This window comes from Dromiciops gliroides, chromosome 4 (genome assembly GCF_019393635.1).
Source record: "Dromiciops gliroides isolate mDroGli1 chromosome 4, mDroGli1.pri, whole genome shotgun sequence".
NCBI lineage: Eukaryota > Metazoa > Chordata > Mammalia > Microbiotheria > Microbiotheriidae > Dromiciops > Dromiciops gliroides.
The window spans coordinates 237,798,957-237,814,458 of NC_057864.1; the positions used below are offsets into that span (position 1 = coordinate 237,798,957).

General features: G+C 44.9%; 1 protein-coding gene across 1 annotated transcript in view; it reads left to right on the forward strand.

Moving 5' to 3' along the window:
- The window catches only part of NOTCH4 (notch receptor 4), a 32,515-nt gene that overhangs the window by 184 nt on the left and 16,829 nt on the right, over nt 1–15,502 (forward strand). Inside the window, 12 exon segments of the mRNA XM_044002288.1 lie at nt 855–936; nt 1,459–1,739; nt 3,944–4,288; nt 4,398–4,520; nt 4,679–4,915; nt 6,577–6,732; nt 8,275–8,469; nt 14,067–14,180; nt 14,781–14,894; nt 15,016–15,138; nt 15,448–15,461; nt 15,463–15,501. Of these exon segments, the coding sequence (XP_043858223.1) occupies nt 855–936; nt 1,459–1,739; nt 3,944–4,288; nt 4,398–4,520; nt 4,679–4,915; nt 6,577–6,732; nt 8,275–8,469; nt 14,067–14,180; nt 14,781–14,894; nt 15,016–15,138; nt 15,448–15,461; nt 15,463–15,501 (1,823 nt within the window).

Below are 15,502 nucleotides of genomic sequence, written 5' to 3' on the forward strand. Positions count from 1 at the left end.
GAACGTTGGGATGGATAGTAGCAGGGAGTAGCTCTCTCCATTAAGATTCAGGAATGAGTTGGGGAAGAGAATACTGGTGTAGGGTGATGCAGGAATTAAAGTGAGAAACAGCAAGGAGGAAGGGGGAGGTTGAGGAGAGGCCGCAGGATACACAGGATACTCTTGCACCTGTAGAGGAGGTAAGACAGTCATAGGGGGTATGAACTGCAAAAGTAAGGTCCTAAACCTTCCACTCCACCCCCACCCCAACCCTACCACCCACTGACCTCACCCCAGCCCGCCCAAAAGAAGGAACGGAGAAAGGTGAGAATCTAGTTTGGGAAACTACAGAAACTTTCACCCATAGATTCTCTAACTACACAGTTTGGAGGGGGAGAAGGGAAAATGAGAGGAGGAGCTGGGAATGTGAAAGGTAGAGAAGCCGAGGTCTCCCTAACCCATTCTTGTTGTCCCCACCCCTGGTTAGCTCAGCACGGGGCCTTTCCGGTAGGATATCCCTTCAGTGTATCAACCATTCACCTCCTAGGTTCCTCTCAGCCCCCCTCCCTAGCCCTGTCATCTGCTTCCGAGGGACAGCCTTGGAGGCAAAGAACTGGGAAGCCAGGGAATAAACAGGAAGGGGGTGGGGAGACTGAGAGCAGGGAGGACTAGGATCTGGGGAGCTGCAGAAATGGGGGGACAAATGTGGGGGAAGGGTACCGTTGGAGAAGTTCACTATCTTAGAAGGGATGGGGATCAAAAGGGTCTATGAAAGGGGTCACGGGGAAGAAGGCTCCTGTTCTCAAAAACAGAAGTCCTCAGAAAAGTGAACAGTCCTTTCCCCAATATTCCAGCCCCTGTCCCTTAATTCCTAGGGCTGTCATGTGAGAAGCTCCCAGAGGTCTGTGCCAATGGGGGCACCTGCCTGAGCTCACCCCAGGGGGAAGAAACCTGTCAGTGAGTATTGAGTATTGGACCTGGGTAAAAGGAAATGGGAGGGGGCAGTTGGGTGGCACAGTGGATAGAGCACCGGCCCTGGAGTCAGGAGGACCTGAGTTCAAATCCGGCCTCAGACACTTAACACTTACTAGCTGTGTGACCCTGGGTAAGTCACTTAACCCCAACTGCCTCACACACACACACACACACACACACACACACACCAAAGAAAAAGGAAATGGGAGAGGACAAGAAGAGATGTAGAGGAGAAGGCAAGTGTGGAGAGCAGGGGAAAAAGAGATGGAGAAAGACTGAAAGAGGTGGGGAGAGATAGGAAGAACAAGATGAAAGGAGTGAAAAGAAGAGAAAGGAAAAGGGGGAGGAGGTGAGATAGGGAGAGGGCAAGGAGAGATTAGAAAGAGACAGATTGAGAAAGAAAGGCAAGGTTTGGGAAACAAGGAGGGAGAAAGAAGATGTGGCAGGAAGGGGAAGAGGGGAGGTTTGGACGGGTCTCCTCCTGTGTCTCTTCATTATTCCCAGGTGTGCCCCAGGATTCTTGGGCGAGAGGTGCCAGTTTCCAGATCCCTGCCACAGTGCCAGCCCATGCCTGAATGGAGGCAGTTGTGAGAGCCTGCTCCCCAATCACCAGGGTGCCCCCTCCTCCCACCCTCCCAGTTTCTTCTGCTCCTGTCCCCCTGGCTTTGGAGGATCACGGTGCCAACTCAAAGATCCCTGCCTGTCCTATCCCTGTTACCATAATGGCCGCTGCCACGTCTTGCCTTCTGGCCAGCCTCGATGTCACTGCCTGTCTGGATGGACAGGTAACAGAATAGGGCCAGAAAGGGGAGACGTAGACTATGGTGTGTTCTCTCCTCTTCCTTCTCATTTCTCCTATCTCCTTTTGCCTCTTGCTCCCAATATCTTCCTGTTTTCCCCTCCCTCTCCCCATTTCTGTGATCTAATAAAGGTAATAAGAAACCTGGCAGGGAGAAAGGGGATCCTCCCCAAGGGCAAGGACTGTGTCTTTTGCTTCGATCATCCAATACTTCATTTGTTTAACAAATAATTATAGGGCATTTACTACATGCAATATAGTAGCTGCTTGCCTTCAAGGAACTTAAGAGGATAAGGCATGTTTATAAATAGTGCAATGCAAAGTAGAATGTGAAAAGATCAAAGTTCTATATTAAATCTGAGGCAAGATAAATCACTTCTATCTGCAGGTAGCCGGGAATGTTTCATGGAGGGGCTCACAGCTTATATAGAAGGCTTAAAGGAAGAGTTTCAACAGGCAGAAAAAAGTAGAAAGGAATATAAATATAAAATAATAATAATAACAACAAAAATAACATTTCTGGTAAGTAGGAAGTGTTACTATTCCCATTTTATGGGAATTATAAAACCTGGTAAGTAGGAAGTGTTATTATTCCCATTTTATAGATAAGGAAACAGAGGCAGGTAGAGGTTAAATGACTTGGTCAAGGGTCACACACACATATATACAGTCAGTAAGTGTCTGAGGCTGGACTTGAACTCATTTCTTCCTGACTCAAAGTCCAGTGCTCTATCCATTGTGCTAGCATTTAATTCTTATTGTTTCTGATGGGAATCAACTCGAAACAACACTGGGAGAAGTCACTATCTTACTATTATGATTTTATTTAGTAGTACTATTTATTTTATTTTAGTACAGACTGCTGAAAAGATAGATAAAATAATTGGTTGTAGTTGAATTAAAAACATAAAGATGTACGGTCAGCACATACAGATCATTCAGCTCATTGAAAACATCTTTGACACAGCTCTAAGAGCAGATGGGACAATAGGATGAAATTATTCTGTTCCCACGTGATTTTGGTCTCCTCTGTTAGGTTCCTATATTTTGAAACCTTTTTGTTCCATGTAGCTTGGAGATTGTGCATACTTGGAATTCGGACATCTATTAAAACACTGCTCTTAGGGTTTTTGTGGGCCAGTGTTATGTCTGAGTGGGCAACAGTTTGGTCTGTTTCCAGTCTTGCAAAAGTGGCGGTTGTCCAGTATTGCAAGACTGTTGGTTGAGTTAGTATACAGTAAGTACTACTACTACTACTACTGGACAATGACTACTACTACCATTACGCAAGAAGGTTGGCCAAAGCAGCTTTCAAAGATCACCAACTACGTTTCAGAGAGGCAGTAATCTTCATCAGTGAAAAGGCTACTCACACTAAAGGATAGACTGTAAGCTCCTTGAGGAGAGGAACTAGTTCATTTCTGTCTTTGTATTCCCCCGTGCCTGGCCCACATAGGAATAGGTGTAGAATAAATGCTTGTTGATTGATGGATGAAACCCTAGATCCTTGAAATCTTAAAGTGTATGATATGTAATATATAATAATGTGATCTAATATCTGTATGATATAAGTAGGGTGTGCTATTAACCCAAGTGTAGGAGACATACAATCTAAGCAGGATACAATACAATCCAGAACAGATGTAATCAAAATAGGATGAGGTGTGACAGAACCCAGTTAATGTGATTAGAAGGTAGCTATGGTAAGTGATTATTATTACCCAGACAAAGTAGAATAGAACTTAAAAGATTATAATAAAACTAAGATATAACCAGATGGCACAGTGGATAAAGTGCTAGGCCTGGAGTCAGGGAGGTTCATCTTCCTCAGTTCAAATCTGGCCTCAGACATTTACTAGTTTTGTGACCCTGGGAAAGTCACTTAACCCTGACTGCCTCAGTTTCTTAATCTATAAAATAAGCTGGAGAAGAAAATGGCAAGCCATTCCACTCTTTGCCAAGAAAAGCCTACCGGGGTCAAAGAATCAGACATGATTGAAATGACTAGATAACAAATATACACGTATTTGACTAGGGTAAAGAGATTTAAGCAAAAGGTTATAAAAATTAATGTTGAAAACATGAGATAAATCAGTCTGTTGCATACCATAAAGAATAGGACATAACTCATACAGGGTATAAAATTCTTTCCTTTTCTCTCCTCTTTACCCCCCCTACGCCCCACCCTAGGTGAGCACTGCCAGCAGCAGGACTTCTGTAAAGCAAACCCCTGTGCCAATGGTGGGATCTGTCTGGCCACATATCCCCATATTCTGTGTGACTGCCCCCAAGGCTTTGAGGGCAATAGCTGTCAACATGATGTCAATGAGTGTTTCCAGGACTCAGAGCTCTGCCCCACAGGTGCCACGTGCCACAATGTACTGGGCTCCTACAAATGTCTCTGTCCCCCAGGACAGGATGGGCCCCAGTGTGAATTCCAAGTGGGGCCCTGTCCTGCCAAAGGCTGCCAAAATGGGGGTACTTGCCAACTAGCTCCTGGTTCAACCACCTTCCACCAATGCCTCTGCCTCCCAGGTAAGTATTTATGAGAGCCTTTCCCCCATGCCCTTTCCATCAAGACACAAGGACATTCTCCCATAAGGCCCTCATTACCCAAATGATCTCCATATGCATCCCTATGCAGGTTTCACAGGCCGGGAGTGTGAAGTAAATCCAGATGATTGCATTGGACACAGATGTCATAATGGGGGCACCTGCCAAGATGGATTGGATGCCTACACCTGTCTCTGCCCTGAGACCTGGGCAGGTGAGTTAATGAGGCCATAGATAGGGTAAAATCTATGAGCCACTTTTCCAGTTCTAAGATCTGGGACTCATCTTCCAATATCTCCTAACTTGCAGAAACTATTTTATTCGGTATCACAGCCCTATTCTTTCTCCCCCCCCCCCCCCCGCCCCCGCCAGGATGGGACTGTTCAGAGGATGTGGATGAGTGTGAGGCCGCCAGCCCCCTGCGATGTCAGAATGGAGGCACCTGTCAGAACACACCTGGCAGCTTTCACTGTGTGTGTGTGAGTGGCTGGGGTGGTCCAAACTGTGAGGAGAACCTGGATGACTGTGCTTCTGCCACTTGTGCCAAGGGGTCTACATGTATTGATAGGGTGGGCTCCTTCACTTGCCTCTGCCCCCCAGGTCTCACAGGTAGGAGGCTGAAGGGACATTGTGGGAGTGTGGGAGATGGAACCTGGAACCTGGACATGTTAGAGAACAAATAAGATATTTGTAAAGCTAGCTGTATTTGTATTAGCTAGCCCAATATAGCACACAATAGACACTTAATAAATGCCTTTTCCCCTTCCTCAATCCCACTGCAAGAGACATTAGAAATTGAGGATGTGGGGGAAGCACAGGAGATGTGAGAGGAACACTGCCTGGCACATAATGGGTACCTAATGCTTACTGATTGATAAAAAGGCATTCAGAAGAGTCAGGAGGCAATGGTAAGAGCATGGGAACACATGAATATGAAGCACATGGAGTTCTTGGAAAAACTAATCGATTGATCAACAAGCATTACTAAGCACTTTCTATGTATCAGATGCTGTATGAACAGTGAATAAGTAGGGAATAATTCCTACATACATGAAGCTCACATCCAGAAGGGGAAGACTGACAAGGATAAATAAGCATGTGAAGAGATTAGATACAAAATAATAAGTACAAGGTATTTTGGGGAGCACAGTAGATAGAGCACTGGGCCTAGAGTCAGGAAGAACTGAGTCAAATCTGGCCTTGGACAGTTGTGACCCTGGATAAATCCCTTAATCCCTAAATGGGGACATACTGGAAAAGGAAATGATAAACCTCTCCAGTATCTTTGCCCAAAAAATCCCCATGCACAAAGTCCATGGTGTCACATGGAGTTGGACACTACTGAACAACAACAAGAAAAGTTGGAGAAAGAAGGTGCTCACAACTGATGAGGATCAAGAAAGGCTTCATGCCGAAGGTGGTGCCTGAGCTGTATCTTGAAGGCAAAGAGAAATTCTATTAGGCAGAGTTAAGGAGAGAGTGCATTCCAAGCAAGGGGGACAGCCAGTATAAAAGCATGGATGGGAAGGTGGAATGTTGCATGTGAGGAACAGAGAGAAAGCCAGTTTGGCTAGCCTGAAGCATGCAGGAAGGGAAGTAGTAATGTCCAATGAATCTAGAAAGATAGGTTAGGGCCAGTTTGTGTAGGGTTTTAAAAACTAAACAGAAAAGCTTATATTTGACCTTAGAGACAATAGGGAGCCACTGAAGTTGATGGAAAAAGGAGAGTAACATGTCAGATGTGCAATTAAGGAAAATCACTTTGGCAGCAGCATGTAGGATGGACAAGAATGGGAAATCAAGGTAGGGAGAAGGATGAGAAGACCGTTGCAATAATCCAAGTAAGAGGTGATAAGGGCCTAAACTAAGGTGGAAACTATACGAGGGAAGAGAGGGGGTGGGATACAAGAGATGTTACAGAGGCAAAACTGGCAAGATTTGGCCATTGAGGGAAAGTGAAGATTTGAAAAAAAAAACACCAGGGTCATAAACCTAAGAGTTTGGAAGAATGGTGGTTTCTTCAACAGAAAGAGAGAAGTTGAGAAGAAGAGTAGATTTAGGGAAAAAGATAATGAGTTACACAAGGAGTCACAGGAAGATCACAAGAAGTGGGAAGATGGCAGAATATAAAAGTCAAAGACGTTGGGGCAGAGGGGAGGGAGTAGAAAAAAGAAAAGTAGGGAGTGGCAAGGAGGAAGCAGGGAGATACAGGATCCTCTGGAGAAGAGATAGGGTGACATAGGGACCTCTCTCTCTCTCCTCCCCCATAGGTCTTCTGTGCCAGCTACAGGATATGTGTCTGAGTCAGCCCTGCCACCCCAAAGCCCAATGCAGCACCAACCCTGTCTCAGGAGCCATACTTTGTCTATGCCAGCCTGGTTACTCCGGGCCCACCTGCCACCAGGATCTGGATGAATGTCAGATGGGTGAGGAACCCCAGTTTTCAGTTCTCCAACTAAGTCTATTTACCCTGTTTCTCACAGAACTGTGAAAGCCTAGGGGAAGGGGAAAGGGTAGAAAATGGGCTTTTCCTATACTTTCTCAGGTTTTTTCCAATATTCCAGGGGAGAAAAAATACCACCTCTTTTTTCTAAATATTTCTAGAATTCTTCCAAGTCATCACATCTCTATTCTACATTCTCCCTTTTGATTTTCTGCTGTCCGACCCGCTTTTGACATTAATTTTTACAAATTTATAGACACCTCCTTCATTGTCCCTTCTAGATAAACCTCCTCTTCCCTATCCCCCACAGAGGCAGTGTGGTATAATGGAAGGTGCTCTGGAGTCAGGAGCAGAAGACATTTCTCTTCCACTGATGGACCTTGGACAAATCATTTATAACATCTTAGATGTTAAGGCAGCCAGGCAGCATAGTGGATAGAGCTCTGGGCCTGTAGTCAGAAAAACCTGAGTTCAAATATATTCTCAGACACCTACTAACTCTATAACCTAGGCAAGTCATTTAATGTCTGCCTGCTTCCGTTTCCTCAACTATAAAATGGGAATAATAATATCACCTATCTTCCAAGATTGTTGTGAGAATCAAATGAGATATCTGTAAAACACTTAACATGGTGCCTGGTACATGGTAATTTCTTAACAAATGCTTGTTTCCTTCCTTGCTGGCATCAGAAGGTTTCCATTTCCTCCCTATAGGATTTGTACAATCTTCCTCACTGAGCATGAGGAAGGAGCTTTGTAAATCATAGAATACTATCTAAAATGATTATTTGTGCGGCTAGGTGGCACAGTGGATAGAGCCCCAGGGGCCTGGAGTAGGAAAGAACTGAGTTTAAATCCAGCCTCAGACACTTACTAATTGTGTGACGGTGAGCAAGACATTTCACCCTATTTGCCTCAGTTTCCTCATCTGTAAAATGAGCTGGGGAAGGAAATGGCAAACCACCCCAGTATCTCTGACAAGAAAATCCCAAATGGGGTCACAAAGAGTCAGACACAACTGAAAAGGCTCAACGACAACAAAAGTTATTATTAGCGGGGGCAGCTAGGTGGCGCAGTGGATAGGGCACCGGCCCTGGAGTCAGGAGTACCTGAGTTCAAGTCTGACCTCAGACACTTGATACTTACTAGCTGTGTGACCCTGGGCAAGTCACTTAACCCCAATTGCCTCACTAAAAAAAAAAAAAAACAACCAAAAAAAACGTTATTAGCAACATAGACTGAACTGGAAGGAAGTTCAGAGAGTTATTTAGTGCAATCCTTCCTCCTCTTTTACTGAGGCTTAAATTAAGTGCAATCACCCTGACGGTAAGTGACAGAGTAGGAATTCTCTGACCCCAGATCCAGTATGGCTTTCTACTACAACACTTTCCACTATATCATCAGGTTCCTTATCAATTTTGGTTCCAGCTTCCGGTTTCTATCCACTACCCATAGCCTTTCTCCTCCATCTCTGTATATCTTCTTCCTCGTCCCCTAAAATACATCCCGCTCTCTCTCTTCTCAGTCCACCAAAGCCTTAGTCCCTGTGAGCACGGCGGCTCCTGCCTCAACACCCCAGGCTCCTTCAACTGCCTCTGCACCCCAGGCTACACAGGCTCCCGATGTGAGACTGACCATAATGAGTGCCTGTCTCAGCCCTGTCACCCGGGCAGCACCTGTATTGACCTGCTCGCTACTTTCCACTGCCTCTGTCCTCCAGGTATGGAACAGCACTGGGTAGCCTGCGGGCACGAGGGTGAGATGGGGCTCTGAGGAAGGGAGTGACAGCAACCAGAGGGACAAAAGCACAGTGGAATCCACTTTCCACTCAGTTGAACAGATACCCGGTCGCTTTCCAGGCTCACTCCCAAACCTGAGGGCTAGGGAAGGCAGATAGGACAGGTACTTCACCTGAATCACTGTTGTGGCCCCACAGATACAGGCCTAATTGCCCACTGCAATGGCCAATAAGTGAAAGCTTCGTCCACAGTGTCCCTAATGAAGATCTAGAGCCTATATGCCCAAATCAGTATTACAAAAATCATACTACTAGCAGTGTGACCCTGGGCAAGTCACTTAACTCTCACTGCCCTGAAAAAAAAATCATACATGATAAGTGCATGAGAGGTATAAAGAAAGTGTTATGTAAAACCTGGGGATGGAAAAGAAAGCTAACAACTAGCTAACAAGCTCAGTAAAGTCTTCTTCTTTTTGTTTGTTTTTTGGGGTTTTTTTGGCGGGGCAATGAGGGTTAAGTGACTTGTCCAGGGTCATACAGCTAGTAAGTGTCAAGTGTCTGAGGCCAAATTTGAACCCAGGTCCTCCTGAATCCAGGGCTGGTGCTTTATCCACTTTGCCACCTAGCTGACCCTCAGTAAAGTCTTCTTGAAAAAAATTGCATTTGAATTATACTTTAAAATATGTATAGAAATTCAACAGGTATAGAAAGGAAGGGAAGGCCTTCCAAACCTAGGGAAAATTTTTGAACAAGGCATGGAAGTGAAAAGTACAAGATGAGCCATCTGGAAAACAATGAGCAGCTCAACCACAGTGGGACATCAGCTACATGGAAGGGGAAGTGTGACACAAGGCAGGAAAGGACATGCAAGGCCCTGAATGCCAGATTAAGGACTTTGATCTTTCTTAGGCAAAAGGAAGCCTGTGAAAGCTTTCCTCTACTGACACAGCTCCCTCCACCCCAAACTCAGATCTTCATCACCTTCTCACCTGGATTACTTCAGGAGCCCCGTAACTGGTTTCCCTGCCTCAAGTCTCCCACACACACTTCCAATCCATTCTCTACACAGCTGCCAAAGTAATTTTTCCTGATTGTGCAGATCTGGTCAGGCCATTCCCCTATTCCCTAATTACCTCTAGGATCAAGTATAAAATCCTGTTAGGCATGTATAGACCCTCATAAACCAGGCCCAGCCGACCTCCCCAGCCTTAATCCACTCCACTCTACACACACACACACACACAATGTTCTGGTCTGGCCAAACTTGCCTTCTACACTAAGTCTCTTTCACTTGTTAAGGCACCACAGTGAACAACTAACTGACCCTCCATGACTCAAAATGCACCGTTTTCTCCAGAAACACACCTGGATAACTTTGAACAGAATACAAACTGGTGTTTTTTAGGTCCTCAGAGAAGGTCCATTCCCATTTGGTAGAAAATCTCAATCTCCAGGCAGCTAGGTGGCACAGTGGGTAAAGCACCGGCCTTGGATTCAGTAAGGACCCAGGTTCAAATCTGGCCTCAGACACTTGGCACTTACTAGCTGTGTGACCCTGGGCAAGTCACTTAACCCTCATTGCTCTGCAAAAAAAAAAAAAAAATCTCAATCTCTAACTCCCCTGCAAGCAAGCAGCTTATTAGAAATTGCATGTACTATCCTTTGAGCATTTCCCAATGCTCCCGTGCCTGCTGAATGGGGGAGGCCTAGAACAAAATATACAAGTGTGTACTCTCCATTCATTACCTGAGTTGCAGCTGCCTGAGCTTCTGCACTAGACCCCATGTCAGCAAACTCTCCCTAGTTGTTCTGTTTGTTCATGTTAATTCTGTCCCCTGAGTGGCAAATGGAATCTGAAATGACTGAGGAAACAAAGGTTTGAGCTTCTGAGCATATGAATTTATTAAGCAATGCATGCCAATTGAAGGGCAGCTATGTGGCACAGTGCCAGGTCTGGAATCAGGAAGACCTGAGTTTAAATCTAGCTTCAGACACTTACTAGCTGTGTGACCCTGGGCAAGTCACCTCACCCTATTTGCCTCAGTTTCCTCATTTGTAAAATGAGCCGGAGAAGAAAATGGCAAACCATCCCAGTATCTTTGCCAAGAAAACCCTAAATGGAATCATGACAAGTCGGACATGACTGAAACAACTAAACAACAGCCTGCCAATTATATAACAAATTAGGACCAAGCCTTGTCAACTCTGGCACTGAGGGAGACAGATTTTTATGTATTAAAAACAATTAATCAAATAAAACCAATTAAATAAAAGAAGACAATTAACAGGATATAAACCAGGACACAAGATTAAGTCATCTAACTTCTAATTGGAGGAGTGTTTGGGGACTTTCCAAGTTGGGAGGGGGAAAGCAAATAGGTGCAATTCCCTGAAATGGAAAAAAAAAGAGAGAGAGAGATGTCCCACTTCTCAAGTGTCTGTATTCAATCAAAGGAAGAAGGAAATAGTAATTGTTTGACCAGTATGAATCCAGTATTCAGATAAGACATGAGATAAATAATTGTGAGAAAACTCCTTTCGTCGGTCTTCAGACCTGACTGGGTTTCTGGTCAGCATAACCTAGGTCTTGAATTAAGCATTCAACAAATTTGGTCCCTAAGCAACAGATAGAGGTGGTCCAGCTTCCCAGACACACAGGGCTAGGTTCAAACAGTGCAATAAAGTTTTCTCACAGTTCCCATGATTGAATAGTTTTCTCACAAGACAGAAGTTAAATCGGATCCATAACTGATAAGAAAGGGAACTGAATTAGAGCCAGAATTGAGTTACAAGATGCCTCCAGTATTATTCATTCAATTCCCTCACCTGTGATCATCATCATATGGCCTCTGGCTCCACCTTCTTCCTGCTTCTGCTGATCTAGGCTAGGATTTTAGGCCATCACACAAATCACCAAACCTGGGCTAAAGCCATTAGGATCTTGATGATATGACTACAAGAGGTCAGGACATGCCTAAGGTAAGCAACCAGCTATTATGTTAATAGAGAGGCTGAGAAGGGCATATATTTACTGGTATATCACTATGGCTGGGTGTTTTTGTCTGTTGGTTAGTTTGTTTTTTTAATTTTGGCAACTTAATATATGACCTTTTCAAATCTCAAATATCATCTCTATTCAGATGATCCTCAGGTCTTCTCCCCTAAATTTCCCCTATTTTTTCTGTTGAGAATACCACCAATTTCCCAGTCATCTAGGTACATGACCCTTCCCTCTCCCTTACCCCTCATATCTAATTAGTTGCCAAGACTTACCAACTCCACTTGGCAACTCTACCAAAACACCATCTCTTATCTCCACTCATACAGCCCACCACCCTAATTCTGGCCCTTATCGCCTCTCACCTAAACTATTATGAGCCCACAAATTGTTATCCCTGCTCCTATTCTCCCCCTCTTCAATCCATCCTCTACACATTTGGCAAAATAATCTTCCTCAGGCAGAGGTTTGACCACAGGGCCTGGCACAGAGTAGACACTTAATAATAATTTATTGACTAACTGCTCAAAAACCTTCACTGGCATGGATAAAGCACCAGCCCTAGATTCAGGGAGTACCTGAGTTCAAATCCACCTCAGACACTTGACACTTACTAGCTGTGTGACCTTGGGCAAGTCACTTAACTCCCATTGCCCCACAAAAAACCATAAATAGATAGATAGATAGATAGATAGATAGATAGATAAATAAATAAATAAACCTTCACTGGCTCTCCATTGTCTCTAGGATAAAATACAAACTCCCTACCCAGTCATTTAAGACATTTCACAATATTTTCCCTATCTACCTTTCTAGCTTCATTTCATACAATTTCTATTCATGAACTCATATTCCAGCTAACCTAGATTACTAACCATCCTCTGAATTCCATTCCCTTACCTACCCCTCCTGGATTCACACACAAGCCATTCCTTATGCCTGGAATGCACTAATTATCTCTATTTCTCAGGATCCTTATCTTCAAGGCTCAGCTCCATTGCCAACTCCGCTTCCAAAAAGCCTTTCTGATGGTCACTGCTCTCTCCTTTTTTTTTAACCCCATTATACTAGTGTCCCTGGTGTGTCCCTTCCAGTATTAGTGTAAGTAAGCTTCCTGAGGATAGGCACTGCCATGTCTTTTGTCTTTGTGTCTCAAGGACCTAGCGCAGTGCCATGCACACAGTAAGCATTCTTAATTGAATTCTTCTACTACCAAATCCCGCTCCCAAAGTCACTCCTGTCTCTGGGGAACAAAATATTACTGACATGGTAAGACCTTCCAGGTCTCTTCTGTCCAGCACAGAATTAGCCACTGGAGGCCTTCTCTGAGCTGAGCCTTCACTGCTGGCCAGCCTATTTGTCCTTAATTTTCTCACCTATTTCTCTAGACATTGTCCCATGACTCTCTCTAGGACTACCCTTGGGGTTTTGTTTATTTTTTTAACATTCTCTACCTCTGTGCCATCTCCAGCCTGTGGCCAGACCAGTATTCAGAACACCATTGTCTCCATCCAAAGCTTCCTACTATTCCGAGTCATCTTCCTTGACGTGGCAAAAACAGTTTTGGTATGTTTTCTGCAGCAAAAGCCTTGAGCCCCGGCTGCCTGTACCTCTACACCAGCTCCGGGGTCTTCACGCTATCCAATTGTGCTGCATTTGCCCACATAAACTATTCTTCCACAGCCATCACCACAGCACTGAGAGATCTAGCTCCTCCCTTCCTCTGGTGAGCTGGGGTCTCAGCCATTCCCAGAAGTCACTGAGTATGTGCCCAAGTGTCTTCAGACCCCACTACTACACCCAAACCTCAAACCACCTACTTTGAAAAGATTTTTCTCCAGCCTCTCAGGTTCCTCTCAATGTTTCCACTTCAGAATTGACATTTCTCAATTCAAACAATCTAAGATTCATGCTGTTCTCTTCCCCTTTCCCTACTAGCCCCTCAAGGAAATATCCAGTTATCTTGGGTTTTCTAAAGATAACAAGAGAACAGACAGGAAAACTCCCAAGATGTTAAGTTAGAATTCAGAGTCTTCCAAGTTGAATGTCAAATTTTCTTGAGTGGAAGGCAAAATACACCAGGCTTCCATGCTGTTCACCTCCTACTCTGCCTCTTCATTTGCTGGGCTTTCTTCAGTCTCTCACTGGAAATCCAGAGTCTTCTTTCAGGTCAGGATGCTCTGCTTCTGCTCTCTTTTGCATTTCTATAGTTGCTAGAAGAAACTGGAAAGATTATTGTACCAGGTGCTAATGCCCAATATTTACTTTAATGTAACAGCTGAGGTCAGAGTCATTTGCATAGTATAAGAGAGAGCAGTCAGCTATGCCTGCTCCTGAGCACAGGGAAATAATGGGAAGTATACCAAATGGGTTTGGGAACTTCGGTTACATAATCCATTTTATTTTATTTTCAGATCCTTTTCTCCCCCCTCCCACCCATGCTACCCTCCCCACTGAAAAATAAAGAAATACAAAAACCCTGTTCTTCAGAATTACATAGAAGGAAAGAGGGATCAAGGGCCTAAGTAGCCCAAGTTGGAGGGGATACATGAACTGATTTACCCAACCTCGTGTCCTGTAGGTTTTGAGGGACAGCTGTGTGATGTGGAGATAGATGAGTGTGTGTCAGAACCCTGTCAGCACCAGGGCATCTGCCATGATCAACTGAGTGGCTTCCTGTGTGTCTGCCTTCCTGGTGAGTACCTCACATCTACACTACCTCTACCCCTGCCTTGAGTCCCCTAAATACTCCTTACTCTGGAGTTCCCAGCCTCTTAAACTCTGAACTATTGCCACATCCTCAATCCCTGCCTCCCGACAAAACAACCCCAATTCTCTGAGCCCCTTCAAATCTCCACCCAACCATTGATCACAAGTTGACCCCCTGTTTTCCCCAAGCTCTTATTGCCCCAAATATTTGTTTACTTCCATTCTTCTCTAGCCACTCCATGTCTTCCAGACTCCTTAAATTACTGCTCCTTTCCCATTCTTTTCCGGCTCCATTCCCTTTCATTCCTTCTTTCTGTTCTGCCTGTACCTCCTCTCTGGTCCTTATCCAGAAGCCTTTATCCCTTCCTGCAGCTTCTCCAACCTTCCTCTCTCTTCTGCTATCTCTGTGCCCTACCACCCAACACATTCCCCAAACTGCACTCCTCCTAAAAGCCACCCCCTCCTGTTGCATACCCTGGAAAACCCTCACAGATACACCTTTTTGCTAGCAGATAGTAAGAAGAGGAGCTGAATCCTTCTTCCCTGACCTTTGATTTTCTCCCCCTTTTCCATATTTACATTCCAGGCTTCACTGGCCCCCATTGTGAAGAGGATGTAGATGAGTGTGCCAGTTCTCCTTGCACCCATGGTGGGAAGTGCCAAGACCAGCCAGGGGCCTTTCACTGTCAGTGTCCTTCAGGTGAGAGCTGAGGAAGGGATTTGACACCAAGATGCCCTAAAGTTGTATGTGGGATGTGGTGGGGTATATTTCAGAGTCTCAAACTTCCTCAATTCCCTTCCTTCTTTCCTCATATATCCAGGATTTGAAGGTCCTCGATGCCAGGTAGAAGTAGATGAATGTCTCAGTGACCCCTGCCCCTCAGGATCTAGCTGTCTTGATCTCCCTGGCTCCTTCTCCTGCCTTTGTCCCCAAAATGTTACAGGTCAGCAAGGAATTGGATTGGAAATAAAGGATAAATAGTTGAATCGCATTGAGAAATGAGGGGTGGGGAGAGATTAGGGGAGACATTTTTAGAATGGGGTGAAAGGTGCTGTGGGGTCGATGTGAGTGTCAACTATTGTATCCAGGGTTCAACTGGGAAATAATAGGTGGGGCAGTTCTTGAGGGTACAGAGGCTGGGGCCACCTGGGGGTTTATCATCTAAATGGACTTGGTTGGAGATTTTTTTTCAGCAAGGACATAGAGGACTCTGAGAGCCTGACCCTTCTATCTTATCTTTAACCTACCCTAGGACGACTCTGTGAGTTTCTCCTTGTGCCCACCCTCCCTGTGCCCTCCAAAGTGGG